Below are 19,679 nucleotides of genomic sequence, written 5' to 3' on the forward strand. Positions count from 1 at the left end.
GAGTTCTAATGCACACGCGCACACACACACACACACACACACACACACACACACACACACACACACACACACACACACACACACACACACACACACCAACGCACAATCCCACGTGCACAAACACACCACCCAACTGGCGTAATGAGCCGTTCTGTGATAGGCACTTGGCAGAACAAACAAAAACAAGATGTGCTCCCACAGATGATAGTCTTCTCTAATAAGTGGTGTGCACACTAGCCAGCCCCTCTGACCTGCAACACACACACACACACACACACACACACACACACACACACACACACACACACACACACACACACACACACACATGCATACACTCACAAACATCCCTGGGGAGACTCTGACTGTGTCTGACTATTATATGAATCTCTGTTACTGTGAACTTTGCTGCCGGTGGTGCGCCATCATCATAACAAACACTGGCCTCCATAAAAAAAGGGGCGACACTGTGCACTGTCATCGGTGAGAAATTGAGGGACAGAAACAGAGAGACTCACAGTGTAGAAAAAAAAAAGAACTTCTCTTGATTGGATTACAATACTGACAGCAATGTTCCAGCAGTCTTTATCTCCTCAGAACATTATTAACACAAGGCAACAGTAAACATGTCATTCTTTAGGAATGACAAAGGCAGTCCTTGGGCCGATCAGTAACAAGTAAACAAGCGTTTCATCACCCATGTTAGGCCTCGGAATTGTTTTTAAATTGCCAGAATGACACTTTCAGTTTTGTGAAAAATGATCGTCTCGGTACGAGAAGGCGTGTTGCGTCAAACTGCTGTTTGATTGCAGTTCTGAGGCATACATTCTTTGTGTTTTGTTTATTTTCACTCCAGCCATGATTGGGTAAGTCAGATCAGTTCTTTCCCCAGTAAGGCGGCACAAAGGCTACTTTCAGACCTACAGTAGCCCTGCAGGAAAAAACAAAACACAGTCCTTCCATTCATTTAACGGAGCCGGTCGGTCACCACGGCAGGGTTGCCAACGCATGGGGCTCAGGCAAAACAACACCGAGTCGTCCATCAAGCACAGCTGAACCAGGCTGAACTTTTACTGCAACGAAAACATCGGAAATCCATCGGCCGCTATAATAACTTCCGGGAGTTGTAAAATCCTGTCCCCAGAGTATTATAAACTGCTGTAAAAAGTCTTGGTGTCTGAACTCAGGGTTTGACTCTGTTGCTTAAGCTGGACTCTCTGGATCATATTTCATTATCTCGCTGGTGCCTGCAGCAACATGCCCCCCCACCTACGCAGCCCTGTTTGTGAAAACAGTTTTTGATGTGAACGCCTAGCTGAGCTGGAGGACGTCATCTTCCTGCAGGTACACCAGTGAAAATACCTTTAAAGTTTGCTATCATTCCTTTAAGCAATATGTTGGTTCAGCATAATCTAAATAACTCTTCAACATGGCAAATTAGGTTCTAGCAAAAATTCAACTTGTGAGGTTATACTTCATGCCGTCCTCTCACTCATGCTTACTCATGATCTCTCATGATGTCCTTGCTGTCATCGTTTGGGGCTGTCAATCGTGTGATCAGCTGCTCACATCCATCCAATCGCACCGTGACACACCAACACTGTTAGCCTATCATCGTGCTTCTGTCTCCTTAAAATAAGATTCTCTCTCTGCCTTCATTACGTTCATGCTGCCCCTCCACCTTCGCAGATCCATCCTCCTCATCAGCCAACCAGTCTCAGCAGAATCATCAACCACCGCAGACGGCCTGCGGTTACAAATCTCCCTGAGGAGTCTGAGGGCCAAAAGAGTCTCTGTCAAGACTTTATCGTCACACATCATCTGTTTACAACAAACAATTATCTTTTCTTCGTTCGCTTGTCTCCTGATTGAAATGTCAGTCACTGCCGATCAGTTGGGGCAAAATAACCCCGCCACACAAACAGGATATGAAAAGGCCATTCAATCTGATAATCAGACCCTGATTTAGTCTCAATGCTCAACAATAAAAGATAACAAACTCTCTTTCTACAGCTATGTGCTTGTTGTTTTGAATTCTAGAGTTGTCTGCTTAAATTACTGCCATGAAAGCACCATAATACACATGATAATTCATTTTTGCATGATATTACATGTCTTCTGGATGCGTTATACCTCTCCAAAAAGAAAAAGGTTGACTTCTCGTTCTGCGCAGCTTTCCTCTCTTAGCATGTATCCTCCTTATCCAGTGACAGTTGTCCTCCTTGGTCCGGCCATTAGAAAGACGGATCAACACTGGCGCGCCGTGAGTGGATCTGAATGCTAAATACAAAGCTTATGAGGCACCCGAGTCCAATTAATTACAAAAGCCTGTTTTGTGTGGCACTGCTCGTTATCAGTCTCATATCTGTCTCAGTGACGAATGTTCCCCCTCCAAAACCCAAAGTTACAACAACGAGCTCACTGACTGCCACAGGCCAGTGTTTACGAACGAGTACGGAACGGAGCACAGACACACATCTCCACTCTGCCGCTAATTAGCGAGCGCGTAAGGGCCAAAACTACTTCTTCTGCACGGAGCAACATCTGCTGCCGGTTACTTTCAAGAGCCAATTGGATTGCTTCAATCACCATCCCTTCTGTCTTTGATTCAACGCCAGTTTTCATCTACTCCACAGAACTCTTGTTTTTTTGTTGTTGTTGTCGCCTGTTGTTGTGTGAGCGGAAGTGGAACACCTTGATATGAAAATGTGCTGTCTGTTCAAAGACGCTAATGCTCGTTCATCCTGCTACGCGTTTTGCAGATGAGGTGTAAATATGATGATGCTTTGTTGCACCCTGACAGCGTATTGTGTAAAGTTCGTCTCATAACAACGTGAAAACACTAATCTTTGTGAATCGCTCACCCACAGGCAAACACCCACGCGCACAGCAACACACATACACGCGTACACACACACACACACACACACACACACACACACGCACACGCGTACACGCACACACACACACACACACACACACACACACACACACACACACACACACACACACACACACACACACTCTCATACATTAAATGGCCGGAGAAAAATGAGCCTGGAACTCATTTTGAGGATAGCGACGCATTCCTTTCCCATCAGGGGAGGTAATCACAAAAATAAAGGGAAGCAAGCTCATCTCGGTTGACTTTTTTCACTCTCCCCCTTCCTGAGAGCAAATGATGAGTCAGCAGTGAGAGGCGGGTGCCACACAGTAGGGCATTGGTGAGAAATGAAAGCTGCCAGAATAGCGGGGAATCAATGGAGATGAGGGGAAAATAATATTAAACGAAATGAAGGTGAAGTCAGGGTGAAGGAGAAGGAAAAAAAAAAAGAGCAGCAGGATGAGGTGGGTGAAAAAAAAAGAAGACTGACAGTAAGAGGTGGGAGGGCAGTAATGTGAACTAACAGACAGTCAGCAGCAGCAGCTTTTAAATGGAGAAGACGATGGAGAAACAAAACGTTCAGAGGCCCAGAAGGAAAGATTAAGTGGAGAGTGAGAGGAGACGAGAGGCGGGGACGTTTTGGTGGGGTTGATCATTGAGCGTGTCGGGGGAAGAGGAGGAGCCTTGTTGGAGTGACGGGTCTGCCGAGCCAACCCCCCCACCCCCCATCAGGCTTTGCTGTCCTGCCACGCAGACGTCAAAGCAGCTCCGCAATGGGTGAAGTGAGACGCGCAGCGAATGTTAAACGCTCGCGGCTGTCTTTGAAATGGCCAATGTATAACTGCACGTTCAACTCCCCCCTCCCGAGTTAATATCTATGATAATCACAGGGGCGAGAGCAGTGTGATCTCACAGTCCCATCTCTCTGCAGGCTTTATTGTAGCCATACCGAGTATTACCTGTGTAAGCACATTCAAATAGCCTTTTTGCTGCTGCCCTTGCAGCTAGATCCTGGTAGCAAACTCCCCTACTTTATGAAATACCTTTTATATAGTAGTGCATATGAAATGTTTCCAGAATTGCCATACCCCCGGCTCAGCATAAAAGCTTTTCTTGATAGACTGAGAAGCCATTGTTAGCTGACGGAGTCACGCCTGTGGCTCCGCTTCAAACGCATAATCCTGTAACGTTATCAAATCATGTCAGCTGGCCGAACGTTAACGTCTGATCTTTTACTGTCCCTGCTTGACCCTTCCAGAGATAAACAGGCCGATGTGTCCGAGACCAAAGAGTGGCCCACGTCACAGACATTCAATCAGGCGAGTCGCTGCACAAACATGTTAGGGTCCCGGACACACTTGACTATTGGTCCGCATTGGTCTGCCGCTGAGCATCACTGTCATGGCGGACCATCAGCCCTACTCTGTGTCAGGCAACGTTATCAGTGGCTGTTCAGCAGAAGGAGTGCTGCCTGTTCAATCAACGGTGCAGGCAGTCGGCTGTTCAGGCTTCAAGGAGCACTACACCGATTTAGCATCACAAAAAAAAAAACTAAACTGGATGAAAACTGATGCAGCAGAGGCAGATGTAAGCTTATTTTGAATTCCACACATTCTTCTTCCTTGTCAAACCTGACACCTACATTACCTACAATGCAACTCTTTTGCAAGTGGCGGCTAATATTAGCAGTAAGCCTCAATTAGACATGAGGAGCAGGCTGGGGAGGTCCAGATTGTTTCTCTTCGGAGCCACCTGACTCTGACTCAAGTGACATCACTTGAGGACATTTGTCAGTCGTCACGCAGCTGCTTTTGGAGCCACAAAAGACTTTATACAACTGATAAAGTCGGTGGAGTTACGCTTTGGATCTTTATTTATCTATAAGGAAAAGACTGCAAGTGAATTGTCTTCACTGTCGTAGAAATGCGTCTCAGCATTAAGTTCTTTGGATAACAAAAATAGATAACAGAGCAATATCTTTCGTCGGCTCATGGTAAATTGGCTGTGGTTTCTGTGTGTGCTCAAGGGCAACATGACAATGCAAAGCAGTGGTTCTGTCAGGGCCGAAGTGTGAGTGTGATTCCTCTAACCAGTTTCGAGTAGAGTAGAAGGCAAGCCTCGGCACCCTACAAAATCGATTTGTTGGGCTTTAACAGCGTATGAATGTCATAAAAGACTTTTATGCCGCCTGGGAGAGAAAACAAGATATAGATGAATGCTATTACAATCGTGGCATGTGGGGACACTGTCAAACCATCTGTTTGGACTGGAAAACAAGTCCTCAAAGTCACTGAAAATAAGACAAATTTCACATTCATTCAGCGTATGAATGGGTGCTATGTACAGTGTTACACTAAAATGGTAGTGGCTGATATCTCCAAGTCCAGTCACACTACGTACCTCTAGCACTTCAAAGCCACTAGCTGAGGAAGTGTGTCTCAGAACATATTTGATACGAGAGTAACTCTAACTTATGACTATAAATATAGAAATTGAATCTCTGCTTGTCTTTACCCTTTTGAAGCTGGGAAGATAGAGACTGCGAGGTGGAAAATGTCAAGTCTTTGTAAGTGGCTCCATTGACATTCTCTGGAGACAAATTGGAGGATTTTAGACTTCAAAACGGCTCGTCCTGCTCCATTTAATGCCAAAGGAGATCTCTGCAGCACTCACTCAGATGGTGGACGTGGTGCAGACCAGTAGGGGGCACACTTACTTTGTTGCAGCCCATGTATGGTGCCGTGCTCAGCACGTGTAGAGTAATTGTGAATCATTAATGCATGCAAGCATACGTGTGTGTGTGTGAACGAAGGAGAGTGTCAAAAAGATGTGAGAGAGACAGAAGGAGAAACAGACAATGTCAGTGTGGAGAGTGTTCTCCTTGAGGGTGGAGGATGAACCGTGGAAATCAAGCTCACACTTACAGTAATCTGTGGGGTGGAGGTTCATCAAAGGGTTTCCGATGGACGGGGGCGTAGAGCTGATGGTCGGCCTGAAGGGTAGCCTGGTTGAGCTGGCGACCACAGGTGGAAACTCACCGTTGGCTGAAAAAGAAACATAATTCAGCTACTGAAAATGAGCAGTGCTACATCGCCTTCATGTGCAGCAACAGAATCCTGTTGCTTTTAACGCTGACGAACTGAAGGCGCACAGCGGCTGCAGACCCCCTCACCGGCACAGAAAATGTGGAACCACCAGCAGGGGTCATTCTTTTTTTCGTTTGAGCGGAATGCATAAAATCCAGCACTTCTCCATCTCTCTGTCCGTTCATAGTAGATGGGTAAGCACATTCAGTCGGGTTGTTATCAAGCCTACAGCCTCACCGTATTTCCCAGGACCGAGATCATAAGCTCCCTGGTACCTTGATCTCCCCCTCCTCAAACTCAAATTCTCACCTAGAATTAGGTCTTCTAGGCAAACGGCTGGCTTTTTTTCACTAAAGATGTTAAAGTAGGAGATATAAAGGTTAAATGTTTGATGTGGAAAGATGTGGAGAAGCAGGAGTTCCCATGGATGCTTGGGTATATCACTGCACGGATGAACGTTGTCCTTTGAGTCGGCCCATGCACTGCGACCAGTGGTCTAAGAGATTGGCCCGGACGCTGTTAAAGAAATCTGCTGCTGCATCTGATCAAGGACTGCACAGGCTGCAGGAACAATCAATGCAACCCCGTCAGCTGAACATAACAAAATTGTTCTCCAGAACAGAAAATGCTGAAATGACAAAAATCAATGTCCAACAACAGCATTGCAAACACCCTACAGGACAAAATACAAAACCCCTAAAACAAAATAGCTATTTTCTTTATTGGTACACAGAAGTCACAGTTGGGTTTATATTCTGATTTCGGAGTCATGATTCGGTGTGAACCCCCCAAAACAAATGCATGATGAGATGTCTCTTCTAATTTATTCTTTTAAATTAAAAACTGAGGAACATTTCAAACACATCTGTATTAAGCCTCGGTTATACGTCCAAGTACATGGAAAGCTTCGGACGTCACAGACGCATAGCTCTGTTTATACTACTTCCTGGACTCTGCGTTCGCTACCTCTTGTAGCAAAGTGGCCGTGTGGACTTGTCGGTAAGCAGACATCCGCACAGAGATCGGTGCGCCCTCTGGTGACGAAAACGTACCTCACCTAGACCCTAGTATACTCGTCCATGTGGGTAGTATAATTTCATCTTTATAATGTACAAAAAATGAACAAACACTTTCCCAAAAGAAATTTGGTTCTGCATTATGAGCATCAATTTACATTCTGTGAATTATGTGTAAGCTGTTATAGCCCCCATGACATAATTACCGTTTCCTTAAAAAAAACAAAAAAAAACACTTTTTCATTCCCACTTGACAAACTCTCTTATTTTGAGAACCCAGATGTGTTCAGCCGAGCTGCTATAAATGTGTCTATGACTCTGAATTTGTTTCCAAAGAAAGGCCATGTTTTGTTGAGGAGCTCTGTCCAGCGTCTCATTTCTTTGATGTTATGTTCTGTAGAAAAAGCCCCTCTGTGGCTCTGTTGCTCGCTGACCCTTGTTGAGCCAAGCAGAAGATATGAGATTATTTCAGAGAAGTCAGATGCGGTTCACTGCGCTGATAGTGCAGCCAGCGTTCAATGCTATGACACTAAACAAGGGCATTGGCTCAGATCTTGACCATGCTGCTATTCTGCTAGTCCTGTCTCTGATTTATAACTTAAACTTAAAAAATCAAAGCTGGATAAGCCACCTAAAGAGGCTACGCAGCCTAGTCGACTTCAGAACAATAAGAATCACTGCTGTTTCAGCCATGCTGCCTCAATGCTTCAGTCTATCAACACAAATGGGGGCCATCCATCCTCATAGCTCTCAATGTGCATAGTGTGGATACTTGAGGCATGCAAACTACGCATTGTAAATGATACTCGTATGTGCGAATGATCTGCATATTAAGATCCAGTTCTGTTCTGCATATGGAACTGACTGTTGAGAGGAAGATTGGATGCTTTCAGGGGCTATTTGCATTTCATATGGCAAGTGGAGAAAATAAATAAGGTTTCAAGTCTCTAAATTCTCTTAACAGGCAGCAAAGGATGATTTAAAGGTTCTGTAAGCCACAACTACTCCTGGACAACCCACTGTCGAGCAGGTGGTGTTTCCAAGCCTCAGAACGGAGTGGCATGAGGGGAATACCAAGCAGAAATCTGACTATGAGTACAAGTTTTCCTAATTGCGACGAGCCGACGAGTTGCCCACATAGTGTCATTTGCTTCCTTGGTGAGAACTCATGCCCCGCCTTCTCCGCCATCATCAGGAGGTGTCAGGGGACAGAAGCAGGACCTTTCATCTTTATCTCTGTAATCATTTTACTGCAAAAACACTCCCTCATCTCTGTCCCGGCTCCCCTGTCACCTCAGGCTGAAGGCTCACCGTTTATGACAATATGGCAGGGGACTCCCTCAACAGCTGAAAGGTTTGGAAAGCAACTGTCTGGCGCTGTATCATTTGGTCCGAGAAAACCTGCTTTAACTCAGAGCAAACAGCTTGACATCAATGTTATTTGTGCACAAGTTGAAACTGCACCTGTGGTCCTCTGGGTGATAAATATCAATAAAGTGCTGTCTCTACTGGAACAAAATTTTGTAACTTTGTCCTCAAAACTTGAAAAAACCCCCCAAAAAAACCTCAGCATTGCTTACCTAAAATCTGCCACCTTGAAAATCAATAGCTCATTCCCTCGCCCTGTAATCCTCAAATAAATATCACTGCCTAAGTCACCACCGCTTGGGAGTTTTGATACAGATATAGTTAATGTGCAGATTTGATGGATCAAATACCACACACGAGTGACTGCAGTGTGTTTGATTGCTTTCTGCACAACACTGTCCGTCTGTTCATAAGACCCTGAGATGTGTTGTGTGTACGCAGCAAGTCCAGCAACTTTTTACATCTTCAACAAAGTCGCTAATAAGGCTCACCTCATTGTTATTCTGAGCAGGGGGGGAGGGGGGAGTATACACGCTGCAGCAGGGCTATGGAGGAGACAGAGCCGGAGCATGCGGCATTGGTATGCTGCTGCAGCAGGAGAAGGACTCAGCAGGTCCACCACAGAGCAGTGGGAACCAGAGGGCAGGGCAACAGGCGGCGTGGCTGTCACTGGTCATTAACAGGCCGCCGTAAGCTGCCCGGAGCCCACCAGAGGCAAGCCATGGGGGTGTTGAGAACCTAAAATATCTTGAGATTGCTGTAGCTCTGAGGAAAATCCAACAGTCAGAATTCTTCTACTACATGGCCTTTTTCTCAAATGCAAAAAAAACATACTGTACTTTTGGATTCCTAATCTGTAACCTTGCATGCACTGCTTCTATGTAGATTCTAAAAGCGGCTGGTAGAGACCTGGGAGAGATGACCATTTTAATAAAGTGCTTTTAATTAGCGCTAATGTAATGTCATCACCGTGAACCCACTGAGGAATGTTGAGCATCTGTACTTACTGGTCCGTGGTGTGTCTCCGCGTTTCTCATAACCCACAGGTGCAGCTGCATATCCATACTGCAATCCATACTTGTATTACTCTAGTTACCACGACAGATAACACAAATGCAACAGCCAACTAACAGCACATAACTGGAGTGGAGAAACTAACTGGACTCTCATTGAACAAGGATACAACTCTGTGTGTGGCTAAAACACAGTTTGAGAAAATCCAATTATTTCCACCCCAATCTTCGAAAGGAGCGTTGCATTGACAATCCAGTGATGTCAGGGCCCAGCTGCTGAGGGGGACACATTCACAGTGTGATGGTGGGGGGGAGGTAGCTCAGTGTGTGGGGAAAGAAGTGATGGCACAGGGCAGAGACCAAAAGATGAACTTCCTGTGCCGTCTAACACAATAAACTAATTTATTGATGCTGGTGAAGATGAAATGATAAAACCGACAACCAGGTCCAACACCTGAAGGGCAACGGACGCATCATCGAACACACGTGCTCGCCAAACTATAAATCCCACTAAAGCCAAGAGAAGGCCACGGATGGCTGGTCCTCTGCATAATGTGTTCACAGTATGTTTTCCCACCGAAACAGATTACTGGGGTTGTGTCATGACGCTCTGGGATCCATCATGCTAATCACTTACAGTGATCACTCTTGGAAGCGATGCCTCTTTGCTGAGCTTAGGCATCTCCCATCAGCTGGTCTGACTGATGGGCCATAAAAAGTGGCTGTGTCAAGTGTGGCTGAAGGTAATGGAAGTGAGCAAAGCATGGATAGAGGATCCTTCAGCGTTGCCATACCAGCGCCGCTGCCGCTCTGAAGGACATAAAACACAAATTGGTGTGCAAATATCTCCTGGAAAATGTCATCTCTTTCAATCAAGAGTCATCGACCCAATAAGCCAATGCTGATAGAGGACGATCTGCTCCAGCCCGGACCAATCAGCAATCTCTCACATCATATTCAGCAGATGAGCCCATGTCATCTGATTGCATTTTACAGTTATGGCGATAGTGTTGGTATTATATCTGCGATCAATGACTAAATTCAACAAAAACATCATCCATTATTGTCAACTGTCATCTAAATAGCTTTAATTAATCACAACTGAACAGCTTTTAACATTGTATCTTATAATGACAATAGATAGACAATAGCTTTTACCATTTTTATGTGAAATGTTGTTTGCGCAATGTGTTGGCTATAAAATAATGACACCATCTGCATTTAGATTGGTTCCATGTAAGCCTCGCTTTCATTATGTAATTCTGTCCACCACAGGGACGATCTCTCTGAAAAATAAATGCTCTATATATATATATATATATATATATATATATATATATATATATATATATATATATATATATATATATATATTTTTTTTACTAGTTTTAACCTTCCTTTGTCATAGAACTAAGATCCAGGTTTTGAATTTAAATTGGGATTCTTACGTTCTTTCTTTGTACAGTAGCCAGGCAGCTAGCAGTAGCAGTGTTGCTAATGCTACCGCTACCTATCGCTAGCAGCCTGAAAACGAACCAGGGGCTACAAGGAAGCCAGGCTGCTTGAAAATATGAATTGTCCGTTTAATAATCTTAACAATGCTAGCTAATGCTAACACTATCAGCTTGATGCAAACATCTATGATTCTATTTATTTTTTTTCTTATGATCTCCCTGGCCAGCATCACGTAATGCATCAATGCCCTTGCCTCTTGAATGTAATTCTTGGCCAGGATGTAGTCACTTTAACACTGTTTCATTTTAACAACGTTTATATTACTATTCCTGTCACCGCTCTCAAACAGTTTCTCTGAGATGGAGGGAGGCACTGAACTCCCAACCTTTCATACTCCAGACGTCAGACTTGGTTGTCATCACACTCTTGTTTTTTTTTATACTGATGCACCATCTCAATTATAACACAAAAGTATCCGGAAAGGTGACGTGAGGGTTGACCTTTATAAGTCTGCAGTACAGCCCTTATCAGTCAGCAAGCTATACTGTGGCGGATTTGAACTGTTCTGACATTTCAGGACACATGAAAAGTTCTCAAAGAGAGTGTGCTGAAAGAACATAATAATATATATTAGACAAGTTTTGCCAATGAATCTCTTAGCAAAACTGCAGTTAATTTAATAACGATATCATACCTAAGGGAGTAGTAGACTTGCTAGGATTTTCAGATATTATTTTAAGAGTTTTTACTGAGAATTGCATAAAAAAGAAGTTCTGAGCACTATATTATGGCTATGTCAAGGGAATTTCAATGTTAAGTGCGTCCTTGATGAATGCTTCAGAGAGTACAAAACGGCCGCTCTGTCAAATCTTATCTCTGTGCAACATGAACATAGGGCACACCTGTTTTGATTACAAATTAAATTGCTTAGGTCACTTTGAATGTTTATTTAATTTTGTCTGAATTCCATAAAAGAAGTTAACACTTTTCAGAGCAATCCAGTTTTTTCCCCCCATTGTGCTCGTCATGGTCAATCAATCAGAAAAGAATTCCATTAACTCAACCAAGGTCCGATGAAGTTAGAGTGGAAAACTCTTTTTAATAGTACTCACATGCCAGGAAGCAGTCCATACTGAAAGAGACGTTGTCTATAGAGATGGCTGAACCGGGTCCATCTTCTGCGCTGAACTGCAGCCAAAACCTACGAAGGGACAGAGCTGTTTTAACAACCGTGCAAGCTGTGAATGGTTGAATAGCTTCTGACTGAAAGGATATGAAGAAGAATTTATAGCGTTTTAAGAAAAATGTCACTGAGCTTTAGGTGTGCATTGTAGGCTTTGTGACAGCTCAGTCTATATTGTTAAGAACTGTTAGCTCTTTAAGCAGATACAGGAAAAACTTCTTTAGGGATGAAAGATATTTTCTTGTTCTAAATGGAATATGTTTATGCACAAAATAATGTAGGCATGGACAGCATGACCTATAAGTCCAAAACCTTGGAAGGAATAGTTTGACATTTTGTGAAATATGCTTGTTTCCTTTCTTTGATGAGAGGATTGATACCACTCTCAGTTCTAACAAAGTCTACCTACCAGCCCCTCTAAAGCTCCCTAATAAACATGCTATATTTTTTATGATTAGCTGTACAAACATCAAAGGATAAAAATGTCAATTCGCCGTTTTTTTTCTCCCGTCCTTATGCTAAGCTAACTGGCTGCTCACTCCAGCTTCATATTTAGCCTACAGACATGAGATTGGTGTGATCTTCTCATCTACATGTAACTTTCAGGCAAAAACAACAACACGTCAGCGTATTTCCTCATAATTCTGTCTATTGATTAGTTTGACATTTTCTAGCTTTCAGACAATGATGTTCACAGGAAGTGATTGTCTGTGGCTGTTATACTGTAAATATGAGTTCTAAATCCAAAGTCATTCCTCTTCAACACTATCGGTCATACTGATAAGAGGTTTGTATCTGTGAAGTCCATGATTTGATGCTCAAACCTGATGGCATACCCACAAAAACACTCACATGCAGAGTCTACATAGTACACTGTCTGTTATGTCCGGACTTTTGTCTGCACTTCAGGCTGTATTTCTGATTCTATTTAAGCTCTACAAAGGTCACCGCGCAAAGACTGACAGGTTCACCCAATGGTTAAGGACATGACATTCTAATTAACAGCACAAGCACAGCTGACTACATAACCCAGGAATCAAAAATTAATCACTCTCAGGGGAGCAGGATTATCCGAGCTCGAATGGCCAAGCCCCCAGTCAGGCAAACAGAGATGAAATCAGTTGGGGTTTCTCTTTTTTTAATCCTGCTTTACTCTACTTTGTTTTAATTTCTTTCTCGTTTGAGGGGAAATCGGGGCCATAGCTAATTGGGAGGCAAGTCGGGTGGTTAGAGCCTTGTGTATTGATTTCTCCTCTCTTTGTGGAGCAAAAAGAGAGGGGTCTATTTTGTACAACTGTACACATCCAGGTCCACGGTATAAGACTAGAGTCCGTATGGGATTCATTAATTCTGCAGAGTTGAGAGAAAATGTAAATGTTTGAAATCTGCATCGAGGTAGATAGAAATAAGAACAGCTTCTTGGTTCTGTTTCTTAAGACTTCCTTTCCGAGTATTTGTTTGAGTGTGTCAGAGGTCTGCTCTTAAGTGCCAGTTTGATGCCTTCATACAGTCCAAACATGTAGCTTGATATAATCAAACTGCCTGTTACGTGCCGAAACAACCAAGTGTTTTCCGTACCAGTCTGCCAGCCCGTAAAGGGGAATTATGATGAGCTTCCAGCCCCTTTCCCATTTGGGTTCGCTGGCTGAATGCCACAGTCTGCGCTGCTCCTCGGGGCCTGTGCTGTTCTCAGCAATCCACAGAGACAACGCCCCCCTCTGCAAGCCTCCAGAGCACAGCCAGAACCGCACCTGTTGAGGTAAGGTGGAAGTTGAAATGAGCGATGCAGTAAAGGTGACCAGGAGAATGTGGATTTTTGAGCTACATGCTGAGAAATAAGGAGAGCGAATTACATAGCAACAATAGAAAAAAAATTGTCGACATGAAGAAAACCAGCCGAGTTACTGTGTCATCACTCAAGGAAGGAATGTACTTGAAACTGCATTGAGCTCAATCAGCAACAGCCATCTGTTCAGTTCACTAATTATTCTAAGATTAATAAAATTCATCCAGGATCATGATTCGGGGTATTTTGCTACACACGCTTCTCCTGCATGCTTCGGCACAAATCAATCTCAATTTGCTGTTTCCAGGAGGGATATGGTCGGTGTAAACCTGCTTCAAATTACACAACAACCAGGCCGTGTCAGGAATTAAATAGTAAAAGGAAGTCTGAACTCTAAAGCTTGCTAACAAGCAATGGGATGTGACCATGTCCCTCTACAGCATTTCGGTGGCGCCAAGAACATAATTCTTGCTTTCACCATTAAAGTGGAACAGATGCTGGCTTAAGCCTGATGAAAAGCACACATAGAAACGACACTATACTCAGACAACTGAATTCGGTGCTTTCATGGCGAACACTTGCATTGTGCTTGTTCGACAGCAGGTTGCCATCCTTATCGTCGACCGCCGGACCACATGGTGGCCGTTTAAACATCAAGATTACAGGCGCTGCACAGAGCACACCGGGCACGACATGAAAGTGGTCTGTAGCTAATACCCAAAACTAATATCCTCAACATAGTTGTCCAAGAGCGGACAGGGTAGATTGACCGGCACCGGTTCAGCGTAGAGAGAAGGATTTAGAGTGTTAATCTGGAATCATGGCTAATCTTTGGCTGTGAAGCTGGGAGGCAAGGTTTTTTTTTCTTTTTTCTCTGTCTTCCTTGCGGCCAGTTCCTTTGCTTGTTTCTCTTGTGCAGACTAAATGTATTCCCTCTCAGCCTCTCCTATTATCTTGTTTTCTGACCTCTTGAGCTTTTCCATCTCCTTCCCACCTCCATCCCTGAATTCTGTGTCTGCTTGTCTCATCTCCAAGCACCCCCGTCACAACTCTAAATATGCAAAGTACACATGCAGAGGGGCCAAAGGTCGCTGAGCTGAGCGATATCAAAATAACATAACTAAATTCTGGATGCAACAGCATCAATCAAGGGTTCAAGTGCACAACCAATCACCCCTGGAGGCGTGCACTGTGAGCGTCATGATCTAAATAATGCATGGCTTCTGATTATTTTCACAACTAGGTCAGCAGATTCAATCTGTGATTGATGGGGTCAACCTCTCTGCCTGTTAGGATCTGTTTACCTGCTGTCTCGGCACGTTGACAGCTGAGAGCTATTAACATATCACAATATTAAGCAAGCAATTCATTAACTGTTGAAAAATACCGTTAAGAATATTGTTGAAAAATGCAACTTTGAAAATTCTATTATTATTTACACGTGTTATCTTATTATGACATAACCCTGAATGTCAACACATAGCCTTCAAATGTATTCATGATCTCTTTGTTTTTACTATTGTTTTATGGTAAAATGAGAAATTAAAGCGTGTCATAGTGACACCAAGAGGTTAAAGCTGTACGCTACTATTATCACACATTAGTTTTAGAAAGGTAATAACAACAATAAACTCTGACCCCTTACAATGCAGTTTGTATGTCCAAAATGTAATCACCTATTTGACATTTGTCTGAAATTGTCATAAACATACATATTCTTGAGTCATGGCCATAAATGTGTTTTGTGAAGTCACAGTGAACTCGACCTTTGATAATTCTAATCAGTTCATCCTTGAGTCAAGGTGGATGTTTATTTCCAAATTGAAGAAATTCCCCACAGGCGTTCCAGAGATATTGAGTTCACGAGAATGGACAACCCGAAAACACATCGCCTCCGGCCGTGGCTATCTCTGGCGCAGAGGCATAAAAAAAATGACAGGACTGGAACATTCACTGCGGGGAGGCCAAGGTGCTAATAATCATTGTGGCAAATCTGGCACGTCATCATTTAAAGCAGCATATGTGTCGCGCGAGAACAGAGCGCTCGACAGACGCAGCAGCAGCAGCAGCAGTAACAGAGGGGGGTGGGCCTGATATATCTGATTTAGGGTTTATGCGCAGCTCAGAGAATGAAGATTATATTTTCTCTGGAGAAACGACTCTGTACTTTGCTCACCGTGCACCGGGAGTTTCTGAGGGGAGGGGGGAAGAGAGGGCTCCTCAGTATCGCTGAGCTCCGCTGGCCTTTGGACTGGCCTCCTTCCACGCTGAATGTAGCACCTTAAAACACACAAACAGTCATTACACGCGCAGAAGAAGAAAAAGATTCAAAATGGAGAGGTTTTGAAAAGCGATTATAGCCAACGTTATTATTTCTCCCGTTGCTCTACTTTGATTCATAGCTTAACTGACATAACTAAAGGGTTGTCATAAGGTTAAATGAAAAGAAATGTGCAAGAAAATGAACCTAAAAGCACCAAACATGGTATAAAATGCTCCACACTACCTCTGAGACTTATGTAAGTTGAGAACAAAAACAAGCCTCAGCAAACCGAGACATTAGATTCTCATCGCGTCACGACACTGACAGTGAACCGCAGATGTACGTCGGACTCAAGGGTCTACATGCCGGAGCTTTTACATCCAAGTAGGATTCTGTTGTTTACGGCGAGACGTACTGCGCTCTGAGCAGGATAACACGTGACACATCAGAGGTTCTCGTGATCTTTCCTGACTGTTAAGACTGATATATTCAATATCGCGCTTTTTTTTTTAATGTTCCCCTTTAAAGAAGTCCATTTTAATGAGGCATCAACACCACTGTATAGGCATTTAAGAGAGCATGCACATGTCATCATTTGATCAGATCAATAGAAACTGTGTGTGAGCAACCTGATGACGGGCAGCTCTGTCTGGTGGCCTTGGCCGGCGACTGGAGTCTCCTCCAGGAGAGACCGCGGCCCGGTACTGACTGCCAGCCGCACTCGCCCTCTTCAAAGGTGCAGTAGCTGCCGTTGAGGAAGTGGCCTGAAGAGAAACAGGAGAGAGAATACATCAGGAGAGGAGAGGAGAAGATGATGAGGAGGAGGGGCAAGTAATGAGTGGACAGGCCCGGCAGGTGGTTGAAAGAAGAGAGAATGGAGTGAACACTGACAGCCAAACTGCCAAGGAGAAAGAGGACAGGGGAGTGTGTGGGGGGGGGGGGGGGGAATCAAAGAGATGAGAGACAGTGAGGGTGACGAGGTTGTGAGGAGAGAGCCATGCGGGGGGAGACTAATGGCTCACAGGACTCAATGTGTTGGTGAAAATTAGGGTTGAGGTGCGCTGGAGGTTACTCTAGAAACAGAAGCAGAAAATGGAAAATGAAGAAGGAAAGAGGGTCTGAGGGGAAAATGAGAAAGCTGAGGTGGTGACATGATGCGTTTTGGGCGAGCTTCAGAGAACGCCACGAGCTCGGAAGCAACTCGACACGAGCGGCCGCAATGCAGTGAAAATGCGTAATTGGAATGTAAAGTGCATTTCCACGTGTCTTAATGAAAAAGTGAACACTCCTCCATCTGCAAGCAAGGTCTCACCTTTTATGTTTGGTTAAGAAATTGACAGAAAAAAAAAATCACCTACATCTTAGGTAGTGCAAATATTAAAACACCCACTATTTCACCAAAGGTACATTTTTTGATTGAATTTTTCACTTTCAGGAATTCTTTTTTTAGCCCATCTTCATTTACAGATAACAGGGCTGTATATATATATATATATATATATATATATATATAGTGTATGTATAGGGCTCCACATCAGTTTCAAATCACTGAATCCTACCAAGGAGCTGAAATGGCACCACTGGAATTACCCGCCATATGACTAAATCAAACAGCGTGGAGTATTCAAGACTGCTACTCGTTTATGACAGTAATGAAGTTCAAATGAGAGAAGCATGGATTTTTATTGACTAACATAAGGCACACCTCGAATACCTAGATGTGTTGATGGCAAAGCTGTTGTTAAATTACGAATGTTAAATCTAAATGTTTGTAATTCATGTCAGACTTTAGTTGATGGCGAGAACACTGGTGCAGGTTTGAGTTGTCATCTCAGTGTTTCGAAAATTTCACCATAACTTTGCTTCATGTTCCTTTTCATCCCCAGCTACTGTCTGTGAGTGCCCATTACCGATAAGAATCTCTAAGTGGCCAGATAACAGAGTGCCTTTTGGAAATGGCCTCATCCAGATAATAGGACCGAAAGTGTCCTGAAACAGAGACCATGAAGCAGGTATTCTTCAGGAAGAAAAGCAAGAGAAATGCTTCCTTCATCAATGTCACTAGTTTTGAAATGTTTTGTTTATTATACAAAAAAGGTTGACAGGTTTTAAAGACCCAATATAATGCAGCTAACGCTATTTAATTTTTATGTTAAAGTATTAAAAACACCAGAAATGTTTTTTTTCTTTTTTGATGTTGTTTCCTCGAGCAAACCAAAAGCTCCTCTGGACGTTTTGGGTATTGAGTAAATGTCGTGTTCCTCTGTGTCTTGTGATATTAGGAGTCATTCTCCTCGTTACATAAACCAGTTGGTGTCTCTCCGTGCAAAGCACGGGGATTCAAAGTCACATCATCCGATCGCCGCTCATGACATGAATAAAGCAGTCTGCGATGATGTCACCTCAGACACATTAGCACGCGTCACTTAGTGCCTTTTTTTTTGCGACCTGAGCTGTCATCCGTAACTGTTTGACATCCGTCCAGTTTAGCCACTTACAAATGGATTCAACCTGAAACAATTTATTTAATGAGGCGTGAATAAGGCCGACATCGCAGTGTCATTACTGTTTTATGAAAGCTGACATGGACATCACTCAGTCTTTATGAATGTAGTGGAGTGTCATTTGGCTAATAATGTCACTTCAATGCGATGTCGACGCTGCTTGACTGGTGTCTGTCATGACGACGTGACAAGAGGACACAGCCTATAAAAACATGTCACGGCAGGTTCCATATCATAAAAAAGAAGCTCTGGTGATCAAAGTCTGAACTGAAATGTTTTCTCTCTCTATTTAATAAAGGTTGAGAGTAGATGAAAAAGGTTTTGCCTGGATAATCTTTGAAACCGACCGTGAAAAAAAGTGTTGCGTGTTGTTCACTCATTTTGGCCACAAAGGGCTGAAGTGCATCACTACCCTATGTTCTAAATAGGCATTCATGTTTTCTTCCAGGTGAGTTTGATACATACATACATACATACATACAAACATACATACATACATATAATGGGTGTTCGCAAGTTATATAGAAGAAACCTGGAAGAAAATGTTTTTAATCCTATTAAATGGTGCACTCCAGCATCTTGTGGCCAATATGATTATTAGCACAATAAACACAAAGAAAAATTATCCCGACAGAGAAAAGAAATCACCTGTTTTCAAAGATTAAAAGAAAATAAAAAATTCAGGATAGTTATCCTGGCAAAACCTTTTTCATTAACACAGTAGAAAAAACAATTTAGATCAGATTTAGGAAATGGATCTCCAGATTATTCTCACTCTCTCTCATGAATAGTTTTTTCATAAAGCTAGAATAAAGTATTATTTCATTGTCAAATGTATTTGAAGGGTTGTAACACTGACATGCTTTATGTTTCCACAGATCTGTGGAAGAAGTGATTGGGTGTATGTTTGCAGCATCAACTGAAGAAGGACTGGGTTATGAGCAGTAATCTCTACAAGAATAGCAGACAAAGCAAGTCATCACAGCACTGGTCTAGTGATCTTTGGGGGGGGGGGCTTCAAAGAAAAACAAAAGAATACTGCAGATTACTACATTGAATTTCTGCTTGCGTCCACCTTTTGATGCAAACAGCGTCGCTCTGTAGTCGCAGGGAAACGGCGG

General features: G+C 43.3%; 1 protein-coding gene across 2 annotated transcripts in view; it reads right to left on the bottom strand.

The window, feature by feature from the left end:
• alk (ALK receptor tyrosine kinase) overlaps positions 1–19,679 on the bottom strand; it is a 365,563-nt gene that overhangs the window by 39,436 nt on the left and 306,448 nt on the right. For both annotated transcript variants that reach the window (XM_068717693.1, XM_068717694.1), the window contains exons 7-11: positions 16,684–16,818; positions 15,968–16,071; positions 13,584–13,756; positions 11,935–12,023; positions 5,809–5,928 (exon numbers count right to left, since the gene is read on the bottom strand). In XM_068717693.1, coding sequence (XP_068573794.1) covers positions 5,809–5,928; positions 11,935–12,023; positions 13,584–13,756; positions 15,968–16,071; positions 16,684–16,818 — 621 coding nt within the window. The remainder of the gene's footprint in view (positions 1–5,808; positions 5,929–11,934; positions 12,024–13,583; positions 13,757–15,967; positions 16,072–16,683; positions 16,819–19,679) is intronic.

Source organism: Cebidichthys violaceus, unplaced genomic scaffold (assembly GCF_023349555.1).
Source record: "Cebidichthys violaceus isolate CVI_PGR_0920_01 unplaced genomic scaffold, fCebVio1.0.p SCAF_22, whole genome shotgun sequence".
Taxonomy (NCBI): Eukaryota; Metazoa; Chordata; class Actinopteri; order Perciformes; family Stichaeidae; genus Cebidichthys; species Cebidichthys violaceus.